This window comes from Lepeophtheirus salmonis, chromosome 7, assembly GCF_016086655.4.
Source record: "Lepeophtheirus salmonis chromosome 7, UVic_Lsal_1.4, whole genome shotgun sequence".
In the NCBI taxonomy this organism is placed as follows: domain Eukaryota; kingdom Metazoa; phylum Arthropoda; class Copepoda; order Siphonostomatoida; family Caligidae; genus Lepeophtheirus; species Lepeophtheirus salmonis.
Window position 1 is genome coordinate 10,756,234 of NC_052137.2, and position 21,772 is coordinate 10,778,005.

Consider the following 21,772-nt stretch of genomic DNA (forward strand, 5'->3'; position numbering starts at 1 on the left):
ATCATAGCTTTCTCTACAATATATTATGATGCAGAATCTCCATAAGGAATGACGCATTTTCCCCCTGTGTTTCAGAAAGACCTTGAAGTCATTGTTCTAAGGAATAATAAGAACGTAGTTGGATATGACGCTGTAACTTTAGACGATTTCTAAGATCCTTCACTCTATATTATAAGAAAATTGAAGACAAGGACTAAAGAACATAATTACATATGTATGTATATATGCATAAAGAACTGCTATAGTCCATTCAAGTTCATTAAACTTTTCATCCTACACCAAGGTTTCGAGTTGTTTATTGTTTAGTGCTGTCTTGGCAGTAGTGTTAGTAAATATTACTCAACAGAGTAATCAGTTACTTATTAAAACATAATACTCAATTTAAAGAAACTTCGTAAGATTACTTGCTCCCCCTTAGAAGCTTAAGTAATATAATATTACTATATATTATTAGCTTGGGTAGAAAAAGTATTAAGACCTACCTTACTAAATATTGAAATACTTATAATTGATCAAGATGAAATTGTGCATTAAATAAACTATTTTATAATTATTCCAACGTCCAGGAAAAATTCCCCTGGACAAAACTCACATCTGGAAAAATTGCACATATGAAAATTTCCAGTGTGGAAAATTTTCCATCATTTTCTTAAAATATCAGAATGTCTATGCCGAAAACTTATCACCAATCAGGTTAAAAAAACACCACCGCTACTTCAAATATGGCCCCTCCAAATACTTCAAAGTAATCTATAGGCCCATGGGTTGATGAACGTCTACGATAAAGACAACAAGAAGGTTAAAAACCACCTGCCGGTACTCCATAAATCATTAAGGCCCCTTCCAAATGGTCCAAATTGAACTCTACATTAACTATGGAGCTAAGAAAGAAAAAACTTCTTTATATAGTTTTTCAAATGGGCTGAACCTACTATAAATCATATTCAAATTAACACTTGTACAATATACGTGGACCCAGAATTAATTTAGTAGTATTTTGAGGAGTCATATAAAATTTGTGAAGCGGCAGCAGTGGTTGTCAACCGTCATGGTGGCCTTGCCATTGTTTTTAATAAGGTTTGGGCTGAGGTATTGTGATTTTGTTAGTAAATGACGGGCAATTTTTCCAATGGCAATTTTTCGATCAAAATTTTTTAAGAAAATTATTTCTACTATACTAACTATTAGTGAATTTGGCTGTCATTGGTCTCATTGACTTCCTCTAAACGGCTCTGGAATCCCTTGCACACATTATTGACGTTGTCTTTCCTCATGAGCCTTCCCTGTTAACTAACAAAATTATTCAGGGCATCAATACTTGAGTGACATACTTTACAGGCCTTTTTTTTTAATTTGCCACCAAATGAAGTTAATGCAGATCTGGTTGGGGGAGAAAAAGTTATTGAACTATCCTTTTTAAACTTCTTCATGGTCTTGTTGATCTATGGGACCACTTTGTGTTTCAACAACATCAAGTAGTTGGCTGAGAATAATGGGTATCCGACAGGGAACCAAAATGGAAAAAAATACACGGTCGTTGTTGTGATTCAGGTATTTCAAAAGTCGTGGCATTACTGCTGACAGAGTTTTTGCTGACGTTGGGACAGAAGAGATCTCTCAATTCTTCTCTGGGACTTTCTATAAACCTTTTAATGGCCTTGCCAACTGTACACATATGCACCCTCTTCATAGTCAGGTCCTTCTCAAAGGCCTCCCTGGTGTCCTCAGTCTTCCCTTTGGTCGTCTTTCCACTCTTGTACTTGTCCTTAAGGTCATTTCCAACAGACAAACGATTTTTTGGCATTACTGACGTTCAGGGTATTTATGTTGTGGGAAGTGGTCCTCTTGCCGCGGATTAAATTTACAATGTTGATTCTTCTTGCCTTCATTATGACTTGTATAAACTGATTGTTTACAATATGCACATCAATCAAAAGCTTAGAAGCTTAGCTTTACAAAAATAGCCGCAACTCTATGATTTAATCAACGCAACATATTTATAAATAGCTTTAAAAGAGGTTCCATAATTAGTTTTTCTACTCTGCCATTCCTTCCTGTTATTTTCTTGAATTAATAATTATGTAGTGAATAATTTAATTTTATACTGAAAAATTACCGGAAAAAAATATTCAGTCTCAACTTTTAAATAATTGTTTTTTCATATCCTACATTTTGAAGGAATTTTATATTTACAATATCTATATATATAAATGTAGTTTGAACGGCACATATTTATTGGTTTCTGATATTGGTTATTTATAGTGCCCACAATACGAGAAGATGGCTTATATCATACTTTCAAATCAAATCTCTTATATCTGTATACGTATTTTGTATTACATTTTTTTTAAAGTAACATAATTATCTGACATATTACTCTTTTAGCAAAGTAATATCGTTATATAAATTATTACTTTTCTCGCTATGTAATATCCTTATATTACTCGTTACAACAACAAGTAATAATATTACTGTGTATTATAAATGACACTCAATATATCTACTTGGCATGATTAAAATAAAGTTAAAGTTGGAACTAAATAGGGTAGAGCAGTACTATTCTTTGGAATTGTATCGGTCCTACCTAATTACTCGGAGACAATTTAGTTTATACAATACCTAGATAAATATTTTTTGAAAGGTTATGCCCTGTTCAGGTTTAACGGTTCTATCGGTCCCGGTATCGGTTCCTTCATTTCAACAGTTTTGGATTCGGTTCATCTTTATTGGTTTCATCCATATTTATTGGTCTGGGTTCCGGACTTCGATCTCTGTTCTTTTTTATGAGACTCCGTTTGGTAACAGACACTTAAAACGAAACTCTACACTCTACAAAATTCGGACTCAGGAAATTATACTAAATACAAAAAGGACCGAAGCTACCTTATACGTAGTGCCCCAAGTTTCAGCAGTGGTCCCGAAAGCTAAAGTTCCTTATGACAATGGTTTTCATTCGTCAAAGCGGGGGACGTGAGGGGAGGCTAAGGGGGCAGGAAGATGGAGAATTGAGGATTGCTTTCAGTCTACACATACAAATGTTTCGTATAAAGGGGGCCTCAGTTAAGAATGTATTAGTGTGTGGGGGGGGGGTCATAATACAGTTTGGAAAACCATGGCTTAAGAAAAGTTATAGTAATCATATTATAGGACCCCGACAAGCTTAGTGGCGGACCTGGGTCCATAATCTATCCCACCCTTTCCCTCTTTTATAAAATTACAAGAACCGAGACCGGTTCCGGTTCTAGCAGTTCAAGAACCAGAACCACTTGGCCGTTTGAACATATTCCACTGTTTTTTATGATATATTATTTAACCCGCAGTTAAAATCAGACAAAACGAGTTCTAAACGAGTTGAAAACTACCTCGCAAGTAGAAAACTCTAAAAATGCTTTCGATAAACAAAGTTTGGGAATATAATTAACATAATCAAATGAAAGAAATCAATTATTGTAGCATCAATAAAATACCAAGATTTTGACCTTTTGATACAAATCCGCACTATTGTAAGGTGAAAATCCCAAGATTTTGGGATAAATTCATAGGAGTGGCATCTCTAGGTACTTACATACATTAATGTTTTTTTAGCATGGAAATTACATGAATTATTAAATTAAACATTGCAATCCATCTCCCTATTTGACCTTTCACACACAACATAGTTTTTCACTTTAATCTAGTTTGGGTTGGACTTTAAGCATAAATATATAGACACGTAAACAAGGAGAATTGGCTAAGGTCCAAAAGTATCTGATTAAGGAGTAATTGTTTTCTGAAATGGTAAAAACAAAGGTGAATGAATATATTCAATTGTTTGTTTTTTTTGTCTTTAAAAGTCTTGCTGTGCTGCTAATAATTTGAAATTGTATCTTTCGTTGTAATTTTGCTAAAAATGTCAATGGGTGATGAAAAAACAAATGATTATAGACTCTTTGCAGATATTATGTAAACGATAATGATAATCATTAAATCCTTTGTTATATTGATACTTAACTCCATGTATTTAATTTTTTTACTACAAGAGTTTAACAAATTCCTAGGAATATAATTAGCCCTGTTTCCTCATTTTTCTATAAATAGGGTTTTTTTACAAAATGTATAAATAACTACTTGGGCATTGTTGAATTCAGAATATGACCATTATAAAATAGTTTATTCAAAACGATTATGAAAGAAATGTGAAAATATTAAATAATGACGTGTGATAAACATAAGCAAAGATTTGCTGACTATCAAGAGTAGTTATACAATATATGTAGATTATATAAATTATACCTAGTAGTGATGTGTTGTTGGAGAACGTAACCGCTCTATGAGCCAGTTCTTTGAGGTGAACGACAGAAGTCGGTTCCCCACCAATCAGGAGCCGGCTCAGAGCGTCTGCAGGAGAGGGGGCTAGAGGGTCGTTACCCCCCTCTATGAAGGAATTGTTGCTCTGCAGGATTATATTATGATTTTTTTTTGGTGAGGGGGGCTTGGTTTTTGGATTTTTTAAGAAAAAAAATCCAAAAATTAAAATATACATTTTTGCAATTTTTTTTTCAATATTCTCAGTTATAGCCATAAAATAAATTGTTTGGGACAAAAATTTCAATGTTAAATTTTTTGAAAAGAAAATTTCAAAAATCACACTAATTTTTTTTTTTTTTCAAATAATTAAAAAATTTAATTTAAAATATTAAATTGTTTGAAAAAAAAAATCAAAAACTCATATATAATCAAAGAATAGCTACAGCCCTCCCCCTTCAAATGCCCTGTGCAGACGCCTCTGTAATTGTAATAATCTATTAAAGTAAAAAAAAAAAAAGATACGAAGAGGCGTTTGGGTGCCGGCTGTTTTTAGTAAGCCGAGCCGAAAGAACCGGCTCTATATAAAGACCCTAAATTCCCATTATTAATACCCTAGTACGAAAATTTAAAAAATGACCCTTTATTTGGGGTGGTTTTATATTGTGCAGCACCTATGGCTTAAGATTACGTGTGCTCTTTTTCTTCTTTTTAAATTGGAATTTCAATTAGATTTTTTTCTTAGAATACAAATTTTGAATCCCTTTTTTAGAGAAAACTATTTTTTGTGGAACTCTATTTTTTACATTAAACTGGGTTGGGTTGACAGTGAGCAAAAACAAGATGCCCTATTTTGTATTTATTGTCGAAGTGACATTAAGTTATTTTGGAAAATTTTAAAAGACTATCAGGTTTTATTTAATACTAGCCGTAGTACCTAGCATTGCCTAGAGTAATTAGGCGTCGGATAAAAGACAAATTTTCCTTAAATTGCATCAGAAGACAGTGTTATACTCTGTTTACCATGAACATACACATAGCTACTCAATACTTATATCAATTCATAGTTGTTCTATTCTCAAGAATGAAAGAAAATAATTTATGTGATGACTGATACATGCTCCATTCAATAGCTGGAGCCTCCCCCGCCCCCCAAAAAAAAAAAGGAGCTATTTTTCAGAATTATTTTGGAACAAGAGCTAATAATAATATTTTTTCCAAAAATTTAGTATATCACATCTAATTTTTGAATTTTTTTTCGAAAGAATTTATTTTTTCTATTTTATTTCCCAAAAATTGATTTTTTTTTTTGAGAATAACTATGGATTTTTGATTTTTTTTTCCTACAAGTTTTAATTTTTGGGTTTTTTTTCAAAAAAATTCCATAAACTCAGGATAACCTACAAAAAAAAAAGATTATTTACAGGGTGCAGTTTTACAATTATGAATTTTTTAAACCAGTTTTTTTTGATAACTCATTGTTATAAAGTTTTAAAAACTAGTTTATCAGATTCAGCAGACAATTTTGTAGCACTTCTGCTTACAAAGCGTTGAAAATGTCCTCCGAGTACGACTGCCATGCAGCGATCATTGTCACCCTCTGTGCAGGTCGTGTGTCCAAAGAGATCATCGACTTTCTCAAGTTGTCCTCTGCCACCGTGTACAAAGTCGCAAAGGAGTTTTGCAGGATTCAGCTGGAAGACTATTTCTATACCGGCAAGACAGCGCACCCGCTCATCCCAGCCATCTGGTACAAAATTGGCTTTTGGAAAATTTGAGATGTTCTGGTCTAAGGAAATTTGGCCCCCTAGCTCTCTGGACTGTTTGGGGCGTGTTGGAGAGGGAGTCCAACAATCTTACGGACAATATGAATAAAGATCACCTGATAAAGGCGTGCAGCATGTTCCACGCCAGGTTGGAGGTGTGGTTGAGACTGAGGGTGGTTGGATTGAATGATTAGGTTCATGGAGGGTCCCTACGTTAGTATATAAATAAATTTGCAAATAGATCTACTAATTTTAGAAATAAAATTTTTTATATCCTGGTCTCGAAAATTCTTAATTATAAAACCGCACCTGCGGACGGCCCTGACCCTCCATTCTACTCCAAGACCAATAAGGACTTCCATTTATAATTATCGAGCACATCCTCATTGTTATGTCTTTCATGAGCACAACACTATCTATTACTTTAGACTTAAATACTCCCTTCTCAATAATTTGAATGATAAAGATAACAGCCTTAGAAAATGAAAAATCAATTTCGGGTTGTAACTACAAAAAGTAGCTCCCACTACTTATGTCATATTTTATGCACCTCTATTTTATAAATTAGTATTTTTACAGAAATTATTGTCATCTACAAAGTATGCTCATAACTATCAGAAATCTGGCGAATTATATCCCATCATATTTTCCATTGTATTTCAAAATATTTCAAATCCTGTACAAATACGACTAAGTTTTAGAAAGAGCATTCAACTTTAGCTTGATGTATAATATTAAAAAAAAGTATCGTGTCATATACATAGTACGTCACCACTCATTTATAAATAGATGAAATAACTTTTGAATTAAAAACTAAACAATTATTCTTATTAGTTTGTTCACTGTAATTTTTGAACTTTCTAGAAGTTTTCAAAGAAAACCCATTGAGATAAATCACTTCAAGGACAAATTTATGAAAATCATAATTTCCAGTTGAATAACTTTCTTGTGTAATTGAATGAGCTTTTGGGTAGACTCTATTAGTTTGTCCACACGTCATACTTTCTCTTTATATCTCGAAATCTGAGACAGAGACAGCGGATAATTTAAATTCAATTATCACAACCTCTTAATAATTAGGAAATCTTATCTCGACTCAATCGATAACGATTAATCGAATAAGTTTCCACGTAGGATTAGACCATTTTTGGAGTTTGTGCGATATCTTTCTATGTTTGTATGTTAATAGAAATTTTGTGTTTCAGGAGTTAATGGATTTGATGACAAGAAAGTTCATCTCCATGATACCTAGTACGTTCATATTGTAATTATACTATAATGGTTCATTACAGTATTTTAAAAGAAAAAGTCGTAGTGATTTACTTAATGAGATGCGATCTCCTCCGGCTTCATCCCGAAGTTATTTCCTTATTATTAAAAGGTTGTTGTAATATTCGAATTTCAACTATCCATTTCGCTGTCTCCAATTTTGAGATAGAAAAAGAAAGTAGTATTACGTGCAAGCAAACTTATACAAATTTTTTTTACTTATTGTATCTGAATATAAACTCATGGAACTCATTTTCGGGAGTAAATCTTTGTATTTTGAATAGTTATTCCATTCCATTATATCACTAATGCTATACTTATTGACAGGAAAAAGCATTAATCCACTAACAGAGTCCATCTCTCAATTATATTTTCTCCTCATCGACATCCATGGAATAAGTTATTGTGTTGTTTGTGGGTTGTTTTTTTTTTGTTGTTGTTTTTTTTTTGGGGGTTTGTGTGTAGATTCTATTGAATCATGAATTGATTTCCAAACTTCTTTGATTAATCATTACCTAAGAAAGGATTTAACTATTATAAGTACAAATTAAATGGGACTTGCTCTACTAATTAAAGGCGACCTTCATCAAAGTCTCACCTAATTATGTACACATGAACGTTTCTTTTTCATTGTAAGGCCGCAACATTTTCTTCACCTTTCCTATTTGGCATACGTGACATGGAAAGAAACATGTTTTGCTTTACTAATTAAAAGCTAGGATGCATACTCCTAGTTTCCACAATACATACATACATATACAAAGTGTATTATGAATTTGTTCATAAGGCAATTGTCAAAACGACCTAGAAACTATCAGCATTACAATTAGTGATCTAAGGGAATACATAAATATTTTTTTCATACTTTAAAAGTTCCCAAGCAGTCTAAGAGTCGAAGTAAATTTTGTCCAACATTATTATATATCTATTTTCAAACTGTTAGCCAATTTTTCTTTCCTTTTCTATTTCATTATTCCTCTTCTCAAGCTATCTAAATATATGTATGTAGATATACATTCGAGAATAAGCAGGCTATTACCAGTTTACTCTTTTTCTGTTCATTCGTTTAATCATTCATTTTGAAAAAAAACTTTCCGTTCGCCGTTCATTTTTTTCCGTTTAATCGTTCATATTTGAATTATTTATTTATTTAATACTTATCTAGTATAAAAAGTCCACCCTACAAAATACTCATTAATCTATACATCCCTTTTTGTTTCTCAATACATAAAAAGGAACCTCATTACTTAAAGAAAAAAACAGGAAATCCTATCTCAGGGCTCCAAAATACTGGTGTAAATTATTCTCTCAATTTTTATAAAATGGTGTTCAATTTCTTCGAATTGTTTAACTTAAGAGCCTCTAAAAAGCCACCAGGCAGTTTTTTAGGGCATCATCGAAAATTGTCTAGAGGCAGTATTTTTATTCAAGGCAACCTCCATTTTATTTTCAACTACCTCCCTCCACACAAAAAACAACTGAACAGAAATATTTTTTCAGAGTAACCTTATTTACTAGCAAGGTCGACCAGTGGCATAGATAATATAGGCAAATACTAAGGAGCCCGTTCATTCAAGGGGTGCCATAATGGACAATTAATAATAATTATAATTATACCCATAATGAAGATAAAAGATGTAATAATCTTCGAAAAAAGTAGTAAAAAGCAGCCCCTTATAGGCAATAAGAAAATAAACGTCAAAATGAAAGCCATTCATATTTTTTCCCGTTCATGGTTCTTTTTTTTTCGTTAGTCGTTCATTCGTTCAAAAAATTAACTGAAAGCGTGAATGCCGTTCGTTTTTTCGTTCGATGTTCAAACCTGTGAATAAGTTAGTCATTGACATAGAGCAGGTGTTCCCAACCTGTGAGTCGCGATCTCAAATGGGGTCTTATGACAATTTACGTGGAGTCACCTATGGCCTTCTAAAAAGTTGTTATATTACACCAAATGTCCTTGTGTTGTATTCCGGGTTTAATATCAATATTCTCTAATGATAATAGTCAATTAAACTAAAATTTCAGATTACTCCTGATGAATTGAGAGACATGTATTAGGAAATAAAGAAAATAAAATGAAATAATTTTTGAAGTATGGATTTACTTTCATATGTGCATAGTTGAAGCAAGAATTGACAAACCACGATGCATCATTCGCAACGAAGTTATGTCAGCCCAACAAAATAAAACTCCATTTTGACGCTAAAGATACAAACATCGCTAGCTGGATGTCCAATATTTTAAATCCACAGCTGGTTGTGTCAAAAAACAAAACAAAACAAAAACATGCTTGATTGAAAATTTCAAATAAAGAAAAAAATCTGGTAGATCCATTTGAGCCCATGGGTAAGATGGGTCTTGGAAACCAAATCCGAAGTACCTCAGGTCCGATATAAGTATATTTGTATTTTCTGAAAAGTTCGGGTACTCGTATGCTTAATATTTAATGATGGTTTAGATATTTAAGATTTAGAATTCATCCTGATCCATTTTAATTAGGTCCTAACATTGTGTAAAATGCTTGTAAAATTCGAGAGAAATATCCGTCTAATGTGTGGGGCAAACGGCTTTATCAGACATTTTAGTGTATCACTAAAAATATTGTTACCTTTTCAAAAAAATAAAGTAATAATAATTAGTTATATTCATCATATGTTGCTCAAAAAGAACATATACAATAAATTATATAATTTGATTATGCGTATACAGTTTGATAGCCCATATGATGGGTTACAAAAAAGTACTTAAAATAAAATTTTATCATTTTTGAAAACTGAAGAGTTTTGAAGCAAATACTAAAATACAGCCAAACACCTCGCTCTATCCTGGCTATAATTATAAGTATGTAATACAGTGGGGGCACACAACAATTGATATGATCTTCAAGCCGCGCCCTCAAGCAATCTATTATTAGAGTCGACATGTTTCTAATGAAAAAAACTACCTTTAAAAAATTGAAGTTGTGTGTGCTCTTTCTTCTTTCTTTTTAAATGGTCGACGTGGTGTTAACTTCCGCCTCTGACGTAAGCATTTTTCCCTATTTTTGATTTAAATTGTTTTTAAAAATGCATAATAACATAACTTCAAATGAATTTACATTCTTTTCCATGAAATAATGTTATTTTAAGTGTTGAAGGTTCTCCTCTTTATAGTATTAATTCATTTTCTCTCCCATCACCACATCCCCCCCATCTTATAACAGGCAACTGATATAAACAAGGTATTTAATACCATATGCTTTGCTCATGCTTTCGCCTTGTGCTCTTTTTTTACTTAGAAAAATGTCAACTCTATCTATACTTATATTGTCTTTACATGTGTTGGGTGATTTTTGTTGGACCAAACAAATTCGGTCCTTTTGAAAGGTCTGGTCTAGACCGGTCTTATAGAAAAATTAAGCCTTTTTGGTCCAAAAAATCTGTTTTATTTAACCCATAAATGCAGGTTTGTTTGTTTTTTTTGGTTCTTTTTTTTTTGTCAAAAAATAATATAATCAGGTGAAAAACGTTTTATTGAAGTAGTATAACAAACAAAAAAATGATTTTGGGACAACTTATTTTTTTCTATTTAATAATTACCTACTTAGCGAGTTTTCTGAATCAAAATTATATTAAAATCTACTCACACTTACTAACAAGGTTGTTTGAGATGTAAAAGAAGTTGCAATTTGACACATTTTAGTTAAATATTATATAAAAGTGTGCTTTTATATAATATTTCATATTTGCAATAAAAAGTATTTAGGAGTTGTAAATCGGTTTTAACCGATTTTAAATATAAATTGTTTATGACGTCATCTGTGTTTTCAAATTATAGACACGATACAATGGCGTCATACAAAGTTTAAACAGAGATAACTTATAGGCATTTGTATCCCCTTGTCCTCTCTGGAATGCGGAACTCCAAATTCGAGGATATCTTGAGATGGATGCTCAAATTAAAAGAATATTCCTGTGATTCCTTTATCTTCCTTTGGTCCTACTTCTTGGAGAACCCACTTAATCCGGTCTTAATGAATTAAGAATAATAATAGTCATTCACCCATCAAATTAAAAGTAAATATAAGTAGAACTAAATGTTCAATTAATGGCAAAACAATATCTGCACTGTACTTCTCATGCGTTCTTTCCAAATGAAAATAAGATTTTGAAGATTCTGAAATTATAAGTTGTTACTTATAAAACCTTAATGTAAAAATAAGTTAGAACTTAATTTATTCTTCTTACTCAATGTTTTTGAGGGGCTTTAAACAATATTAAATCAGGGAAAAATACAAAAAAAAAATTGTTATAATTACAATGTTTCAAAATTAGAAACTTGATAAAAAGCCATTCAAATGAAAATATTTTACAAAATATATGAGATAATAGGATGTTTACTTCAACAAAATTGAAGCCTATTAAGTATGAGAGGTCATAAATCCTTTGTAAGAAAATGGATTCAATGCCAACCTCTCTACTGAAGAGAAGCTTTTTAAATTTCAAGACTTTTTTTTTTTTCAAAAAATTTACATTCTACACAACAGCTTCATACATATCTCAATTTTCTATTAAATTAACTCTAAAAACTATTAACGTCATCCCTGTACTTTTGTTATGCAACATACCTAAACTAAATAATTCCCCATTTTTGGGGAAAAAGCTAATTATAAACCATAGGTGGAGTTTGAAATTTACATTTGGAACCGGATATAATAATGCGCATACTAAGTATATAAAATATATATGTTCATATTATAGGTATTGAGGGTCAGAAAGCCTTGGCCTTGACCCTCCTACATTATAGATCCACCATAGTGCATCACATTATTCAAAGTAAATACAAAGCTTCAACAAAAATCTTTCAACCAAGTGTAATCAATAGGGCATGAGCGTTGTTACTTATATTAGTCTATAAACAAAGCGACAGACGGTGGCGCCGTCGTATGGTATAATAACACAACTCCTTGAAATTTAGGTGCATGCCACTCACAATAGTTTAGATCGATTTGACCATTTTTGCCACTTTTGACTTTGAAAAGGTTCTGATAATGAGAGTTTTTTCATATAATAACGAAGAAGAAATTATTGTAATTAGACAATCTGCTTCTCTGTTGCAAATAAAACCTTTTATTTGCGTATTTGGCAAATCCTGATAAGTGATAGCAAAAGAATACCTATCATAACTAGTATTTTATCTCCAGTGATATTAAAACTTGTATATATATTTATGATTTTAGGGAAAATGGCAAGGAAAAAAAAGGAATAGTGACAAATTGGGGAAATGGAAAAGTTCTTTCAAGGTGGTTTAATACCTATCACCATTATAATGTATATTAAGATAAAAAAACACTTCATTCTCTGTTATCAATTATGATTTCATTAGACATGATGAATTATTCATATTGGACAAGATTAATAGATTGACGAACAAGTATTAGAATAATATTAGGCAAGAGCAGTGGTTTCCACTTCGTCAGGATCCAGGATGTGTCAGAAGAAGGATTTGGAAAGGCATTCAAAGGTCGGATCGTTGGAGAGCGTGAACAAAATTGTGAAACTCTGTACAGTTGGAGCAATCTAAAATCGTAGTAGAACAATGGTATTTGTCTCTTCATAAACATTATTTCTTGTCCGAAGAGAACAAAACGAACTGCAATACGTAGTTAATAGTAATTATTGGTATTGTAAAGAGAAACACAACCCTACCAAGATTTTTTTTTCGTAACTGCACAACCAAAAATGTTATGGAGAATAATGTCGTCAAAAAAATAAACCTCCACATCTGGATCATTTTCTTGCATTTTTTTGCAATTGAAAAGAAAACGAAAGAGTAATTTTCTCATTAAAAAACGAAGGATACGAATGGGAAATTCTGGTGAAATTATCTTCCAAACTATTAAAGCATTAAGTTGTCTTTGAGTCGACACTTAATTACTTTAGACACTGCTGGGTACTCCCCCAGCTAGTCAATAAAACAAAAAAATATTGAAGAAAATAAGACGAAAACCATAGAGATATAAATTATAGAGTGCTTACTCAGTCATTAGAATGATGACTACAATTTATTGAAGCGCTCAGCTGATGAACAATAAAGAAACATAAGGATCAAATCATTCGGTTATTATGTCAACATTAGCCTTTCAGTTATCAATAATATTTCTTAAAATCTTAATAAATTAATAATTAGTGATAAAATAACCTTCTAAGTTTCAAAGTTTATCGTAGTGGATATCATTGGAACTTCATGCATTCTTATTTTTTTAGCAATGCCTGCTTGCATTGCATTCAATTGTACTTCAAGAACACCGACTTTTTCTAGATCCCTAGAGCACGATCTTGCTAGTAAATTGTGAAAGAAATGTGAACTTAACTTCTAAAGCCGTTGCTAGAATGAACTGTCCGTGATCTTGAGGACTCCTCCCATTTGACTCCATAGTTAACTGTTATAATAAAACAAACATTAATTATATATATCTATTTTATTAAATTTGTTATTAACTTTTAGCGGAGTCACATCTCCTTTACTAAGTACACTCATGATTTTATATATTTGAAAAGTAAGAAAAGGAAAAACAAGATCTTCAGGTTTATGAACAACGTCGATCCAGTCCTCCTCAGATAAATCATCTGCATTTGATTTATCAGTTCAAGATGACGTCATACACTTGATATAAATTAATACTGAAAACCAAACCGATACCAATAAAACAAATTCACACAAATAAATAGCAATTAAACAGGGAGTCTTTCTTCAAGTTTTTTCTTAAGAACATTATCTTCTTTCAATTCCCTTCCTGTACCTAACTAACATAATTTTGAAATAGGGCGATCATATTCTCCTGTTGATGTCCTGATCCTCACTTTTCCAACTAAGCTGTCTTCTCCAGGATATGTTTGTGTGACAATGCCCGCTTTCCAGACACCTTTAGGCATGATTCCACCAGTGTTTAGACTTTTTTTCCATCACATTATCACTTTTGTTAATATTTTATCTCGTTTTGAACCATTTTGTTCTCAACATTAACTGAGAAGGCATATATCTTATCCATAATTTCCAGAACATATCAGTTTTTCTTTTAATAAGTTGGAAATTCTTACGAAGATAACTAGATTCGGTTTCCATTAGTTTGTCCACTATTATTCCTTACCCGTATAAGAGGCTGTTCGGTGTAATGAAACCTGCTTGGTCAAAAAGATTGGCTGAATTAATACAAAATAATTGACTCGAATTTACCATATAAGTTATTTCGTACAATATTGTAGACCATTCATCTGGGGTTAACATTACGTTTTTTTAATCCATTATTCCGTTTAAAGCCTTTCTTACTCTTATTATTAAACTTTCTACAGCTCCATTCATATAACTAGCGAGAGGGCAGTTCCACTTCCACTCCAAATCCTCAGTTCGTACTGTTTCATTTTTCATCAACTCACTCAAATTATCACATATTTTCTTAATTTCTTTGTGAGCTCCAACTAAATTATTTCCCTCATCGGAATACATTACTCCTGCTCGTACTCCCCTCAAAGTCACAAACCTCCGGAACGCTGAAAGGAACTTTTCTGATGACAATCCTTTTCCTCCACCACATAAATCATAATTCATAAGTCAATTCTAAATGAATAGCCCTAGAGGTTAAACAGAAAAAAATGACTACCTGTCCTTCTACACTTTTATTTCTGGAGACTTTTACCGACAAAGGTCCAAAAAGATCCACAGATGTACATTCAAACGGGCTTTGTTCTTTCGACATACGAATACCAGGTAATTGCCCCATCTGTTAAACCATAGCGGGCCGATTTGAAATTCTACAATCGATTCAAGTATTTGTAACTTTCCATACTATACGTGATACTCCAATTATCCACAACCTATCATGTAAAATAGATGCAAGGGTTCGTCTTCAACCCCCGTGATAAACCTTCTCATGGTGATGTTGTACAATACATTTTGCAACTATGCCTCCAGGAATAATCATAGTCGATTTTTGTTCTTTTGTCATCCAATCTATTTTCTCCAGACGCGAACCCACTCTATAAACTTCGTCTATGGCATCGTAGACCAGACATGACCTTCTAAATTCTTTATTCTTAAAATCCACATTCCCTTGAAGGACTTTAACGACCTTCAATTTTGCTACCATATCATCATTTTTATTTACTTTATTAAGAACATCTTTCCACACAAGTGTGTCTTCTAACTTTACTCCCAAAATATAAAGTCTTATCTTCTTCAAAATTCATACAAATTGTTACTATCTTTCCCCTACATTTTCTTCCTAGACGTTTAGTCTCTTTGATTTCCGGATCGTTACGAACATTCATATATATATCTTGGGGACCTTCTGGCCAGTCTTCACTGTAGAAAAACGACTGACCTTGATGCCAAATTTTAAGGTCATTAACGGTTATATGTTTTTTGAGAGCATCCGCCGGGTTTTGCTTTCCCTGGAACGAAAGGAAACAATTCTGGCAAAAAAGTATCTTGAATCTCTGACACACGAGCTTGCACATGATCCTTAAAAGAGTCTTTACCATTTCGAATCCAGTTTAATGCCGTCTTTGAATCACTCCACATATAAACTTTTTCTGTTCCCCATTGTAAACGTTTATAATATACTTTATCAGTCATGTCATGATCAATAATAAATTTAGTTCAATTCTAGGTATGCTTTTGATTCGAATAGGAGCTACGTAAGACTTCGCCGCTATAAACCTGAGTTCAAAACTTCCGTCCCTTAGTCTCCATCGAACAAACACACAAGCTCCATAAGCTAATTCTCCTCCATCATCAAACCCATGAATTTCAGGTCTTCCTACTACATTTTTTGGACGTAATAATCTTATTATTTGTACTTCCTTCAACAGTTCCAGTGATTTGATTTTTGTCTTCCATACGTCTGCTTCTTTTACTTCTAGAACTGTGTCCCAATCCATTCCTCTTGCCCACAACGATTGAAAAGCTATTCTCAACTCAATCAAAACAGGAGCAACTATTCCTAGGGGATCCAATATTCGAGCAATAGCTGACAAAATCGTTATCTTGTTTACTTTGATTAAATTTGGTCTTCTCATACTCCTAGTCGTATATAATCCGACTCCACGTCCCAATTATGTCGAAGAACTGGAATCCCCACACATGATTCTCCTGAGCTTAACGCACTGGAATACCAACTTTTTATTTTAAAACCTCCACAATGCAGAACATGATCTACATCCATCATTATTTTACTAGCCACTTCAACACTTTCCACGGATGGGCAATGTCATCAACATAAGTATCTTCAAATAAGACTCTTCTAGCTTCTGGGTACTCTTTCACATATTTTTCAGCAATAAAACTGACGGCTCTTTGAGATAAGTCTGGACAAGTTTATCTCCGAATATCAGACGTGTCCATTCGTTGTTTTCGGATTCCCTCTTTCATCTCCATTTCTCTCACAATGCGTTGATATTTTCTATCGTCAACAAAAATACGATTAAACATTTTTGAAATGCCACCATGGAAAGCCACTTTATCTCTTCTAAATCTCATTAGAACTTCAAATACTCCATTCGTCAAATCAGGTCCTTTCTCGAAACAATCATGAGTGAATATCGGGCAAAGTTCTTTTTCTGAGTTACAAACAATTCTTAAAGGAGTTGATTCACTTGTTGTCTTTAGGACTCCTCGGATATTTAAATAGAAACCTTCTTCGTTGTTTTTCGGTTTAACTTCTTGTATAAATTCATTCTCCTGTAATTCATCTATCTGATCATTGAATAATTCCATATGTTTTTCAGTTGTTTCTCACGTGACTTCATCGCTTTGATAGCTTCCTCTCTATTATTTGGAAGCTTTGTCGGAAAAAATCCTTTTTCCATGGTAGTCTCACTTCCACGTGACCATTTACCAATTTAATATCTTCCCTTCACCTTCTTGATGAAACGAGACTCGTCAAAATTCCTTCTCACTACACAAGCACAATCTAGTAGGTTTTACTCCTGATTGATCATTTAACATTATTTTCCTAAAATTGTCTACGCCTTCATCAATTACACCATCCATTCTAAAAACGTTGACTTTCCTTCTAACACAAAATAGAGAATTAGTCGAGACTTCCTAAACTCTACCAACAACAGGCCATCCTAGAGGATACTTGATTGCACAGGTTAAATTCCATTGGCGTTTTATTCGGCCCAATTCTTCCAGAAGATTTTTAAAATTTTGACCGATGAGTACATCAATTACTCCACCTTCTTTAGCTACTCTATCATACAAACACTTTAAATATGGATATTTGATAGAAAAATCCTTTTCTAATTCCAGCGATTTCCCACATGTATTGCCTATAGAAAACAAGTGCAGATTGTAAGCCTTTTCTGTTTAACTTTGGTTCATACAACGAACAATGACATATTTCCTCGAATTTTCTTCATACAACTTTCCACCAGCAACCTCGTCACAAATCTTATCAGGTATTCCATTTCAACCTAATTGAGACACTAAATCTTTTCATATAAGGCTTGTATCACTACCAGAATTTATCAACGCTCGAAATTGTCTCCATAATCCATCCTGATCTTGAATTTCAATCATAACCACTGGTAATCGTACTTTATTTACCTGTAGGGTATTAACATTCGTGTTTTCCATCTCATTATGTCTTCTGATTGGTATATGAAGGAGAGTGTGATGGTTGTGTCTGTTACAAAGATTACATTTTACAAAATTGGGGCACATAGACCTTTTATGTCAAACTTTCAGACATCGAAAACAAACTCTTCTTTTACCTTTGATATTCTGACGTTCTTTCACAAATATAAAAAATTTCTTACATTTCGTTAGGTCATAACAGTTATTGGCACAGCCACAATCATACTCCATCTTCACGGCTTCTTTATTGAACATAGAGGTAGTGAGTGATGTTGAGTTCTCACATCGTTTCTCTTCCTACATGGATACGCATTTTCCCTTAGAAACAAGACTTGTTCATTTACATTGTTACCCTTCTTCATTGTTATAAATAATTCGGATAATCTCTGAGTTAATTTATGACTTATAACATCTTCTATCCAAAGGCTTTTATCAACATATTCTGCTTGACCAATTATTATCATCTGATCTCGAAAGCGCTCGATAGATAATGCCAGACTCTTCATTTGATCACTATTTCCACCTTCAATTCTTCTTATTTTATGTAACTCTACCCTTATTTCTCTCAGTACATTCTGTTCAGTTATTGTACATTCAAATTTATCAAATATCTCTTTAATTGTCGAGCTTACTCCTACCTCCTCGTGATAAGAAATAGGCAATGCCTGAATCAATATTGCTCGCTTTGTCGTTTCATTCGGAACACTTGCTGCCTCTAAGGTTTCTAAAAATTTCTTTTTCCACAAATGGTAATTCTTTGTATCTCCATTCCACTTTTCAGGTTTATATTCTGTTATTTGAAGCACCGAACTCTTTGATTCCCTTTTCGTTTCTACTAATTCATTTACCATATGATTTAGGAATTCTGTATTTTTCACAAAGCTTCTTCCAAACGGGAATGATTTGAACAACAACTCATAGATGCTTCTCCTCCGAGTCTAAAACCATCACTATCGTTAGCTCTAATATTATCGTCAGTACCTTCTTCAAGCAGTGGTACAGCTTTGGTTCTCATTCTCTCTTGGATTAGTTCTATATTATTTCCATCAATAGGCGTTTCTTCATCTGTTAGAGTAGATTCCATTTCCAAACTTGTATCTTATCTTGGCGTTTCTTTATCGTTACTAGGCTGACTCACTTTGTCTTCCACAAATTTCTCGTTTGCCAACTTCATCTTTTCTATTTCAAGCTGAATTTTCAGCTCTTTTAAGTTATGAATTATGATCACGACTTCTCTGAGACTCCAAATCAACATTTTTTACCTTTGCCATCATAACTCTTTTCCAAATCTTCTACTACTCTTACTGCAAGTAAGTTCTCCTTTCGTGCTTTGGTTAGCTCTTCTACAGTCAACATCTCAACTTTTTTCCTGTGTTCAATCAGCTTTGTCTTCAAAGTCTTGAGACTCGTCACCCTTTCTTCAAATTTACACAATAATTTTTCCAAATCTTTACTCGAGAATCCATTCTCTTAACCTCTTTCCGATCTGTCTCTCTGCTTCTCTTTTTCATCCTCGAGCAGCTTTATTTCACTCCATACCTCTTCAACTTCTTTCTCCGTAATACAACACATGTTGTCCTCCTCGATGCGGAATTTCTCAAATAGAGTAACCAAACACGTAGTATTAAAAGTTTTTAACTAGAATGAACGGTCCGTGATCTTTAGGACTCGTCCCATTTGACTCCTTAGTTAACTGTTATAATAAAACAAATATTAATTATATATATATCTATTTTATGAAATTTGTTAAAAACTTTTAGCGGAGTCACATCTCCTCCTTTACTAAGTACACTCATGATTTTATATCTTTGAAAAGTAACAAAAGGAAAAACAAGATCATCAGGTTTATAAACAATGAGTGACGTCGATCCAGTCGCCAAGATTGGAAACAAACCAAATGGTCAAGGATATGTTTGGGTACTTCAAGGGCTCTGACATCATTAAGCATGAAGTTAAGTTCACACTTTTTAGTTGTTGAATGAGCAGTGCCCCCCCATTTTCGACTTTCCAACGCACTTTAAAAAGTGGAGTCCCATCGATGACTCTTAAAGTGAAGAACTTATGAAGAAGACAGTACTAAAAAAGGAATTCTGATGGCATGATTAAAAAAAGGCGAACTTAAAATATAGTTATTACTCATACATATGCCCTACCTTCCAATATGAAATCCTTTGGGTGGTGAAAAAAATAGAGCTAAAAGAGACATCCTTAAATCAAGATAGCAGTTATATTTGAAAGTTTTCATATCTTATTCAGTTTAAGAATCAATAAATTGAAAAATATCAATAATAGGATGAAAGACTTAATTTTATTAGTATTTAATATTTTGTAGAATAAATGATACATATTAATTACATTTTTATTTGTCTGAGATATTCTAAAATATTTTTATAAAAATAAGTATTTACGAGAATATTAGGATTTTATAAGAAAAATTTAATTATGAAAATATTCTTCATAATATTGTTATAGGCTTCATTCGATTCAAGGTGAATCTAAATACCAATCGTGGAGATTCCTTTAAGATATCATACTCCTTCCTATGAGTTAAAATTGGGATTGATGAATTATTATAACAATAACAATGAACTATTTCGTATTTTACAGATTTCATATTTTGAAATAAGTTGAGTACCATCATTATCCATTAGGCCCCTAAAATCACATTATTAAGTAATTTTTTGATCCTTTTGTTGTTATTATTCATCAGCTGTCTCTCCTTTAAAAAAATTGCCTCAAGTAAGCACTCTATATTTTTTATGTCTATGGACTAGTCTGACTATGATTAAAACATTATAGCATTGAAAATAAAATAATTATTAAATAAGAGAGAATGAGAAATGTCACGAAACCTCTCACAAACAAACTACTTCATCGGGTAAATGAGGAAGAAATAAAATCATTTAGGCTTTAACACTTTTTTGTGAAAACAGTTAATGAGTTATTGTGATAAACTTTAGTCATTAAATTAATTACTTATAAGACAATAAGGATAGTTTGGATGGATCTTTTTCACAGAACCTCCGTATATACTGATTTAAGTCAACTCATATTTCCATTCAACTCCTATATGTTTATGACATTGGAATATCCATCATGTTAGAGGATCTCATCTTTTTAGAATACTTTCTTGCACCTTACTCGATGGATATCATCTCATTTAATGGAAGTATCACCCATTGTGCAGATGTCCTTTAACGTCCAAATCCGTTACTCTATCATACATTGGTTCAAATACACATCCGTCCCTCTATATCTTGTATGGAATCGTTGTATACTTCTTTAATGAAAGTGAAAAGCTATAAGTTTTTAACCAATTTAATACAATAGATATATATAATATGTTTAATCAAGAGAATTAATACTGAAATGAAATGTACAGTGAGGAAAATTGACATATCATCCTTCATCTGGATCTATTTCCATTGAAACTTCTTTCAAAGTCTACTCTATTTCGTCACTTAATATTCTTATGGAACTCTTTCATTGATTTGAGTCCTTCAATGTCATTGATGTACAAAACAAAGAAACAACTCATATCTATGGCACTGAGTCCATTTATAAGGCTGTATTATTTCTGTAATTCTAGGCACTTCCTTTCTTCCGATTCCATTATTACTTGTGAGTCTCTTCTGTCATCGGAAAAAAAGTAGGAGACGATCCTGGAGTATGAATTTAATGTTGTCTTCTTTTCTAGATATTTTTATCAGGAAAACCACAAACATATTCTACTCTGCTATTACCTACTCTTACGTGATAAATTTGTTAAAAAATTATCGATGATCTTATTACTTTAGTAGATTTATATTGGAAAATATGAATTTCGTTTAACATAT

General features: G+C 32.6%; 1 protein-coding gene and 2 long non-coding RNA genes across 3 annotated transcripts; 1 reads left to right on the forward strand and 2 right to left on the reverse strand.

Annotated features, from left to right (window-relative positions):
• The first annotated feature begins 10,253 nt into the window (after positions 1-10,253).
• On the forward strand, positions 10,254-13,794 carry LOC139906077 (uncharacterized). The gene is made up of 2 exons (XR_011781312.1): positions 10,254-10,342; positions 12,538-13,794. It is a non-coding gene; the product is annotated as an uncharacterized lncRNA (long non-coding RNA).
• Positions 13,795-15,928: 2,134 nt separating this feature from the next.
• Positions 15,929-16,375, reverse strand: LOC139906009 (uncharacterized). Its single transcript, XM_071890095.1, has one exon. It carries the CDS (start codon positions 16,373-16,375, stop codon positions 15,929-15,931), a length of 447 nt encoding a protein of 148 aa, XP_071746196.1.
• A 3,899-nt stretch (positions 16,376-20,274) lies between these two features.
• Positions 20,275-20,660, reverse strand: LOC139906080 (uncharacterized). The gene is made up of 2 exons (XR_011781325.1): positions 20,542-20,660; positions 20,275-20,476 (listed from the first exon to the last, which is right to left on the reverse strand). It is a non-coding gene; the product is annotated as an uncharacterized lncRNA (long non-coding RNA).
• Between the last annotated feature and the right edge of the window lie 1,112 nt (positions 20,661-21,772).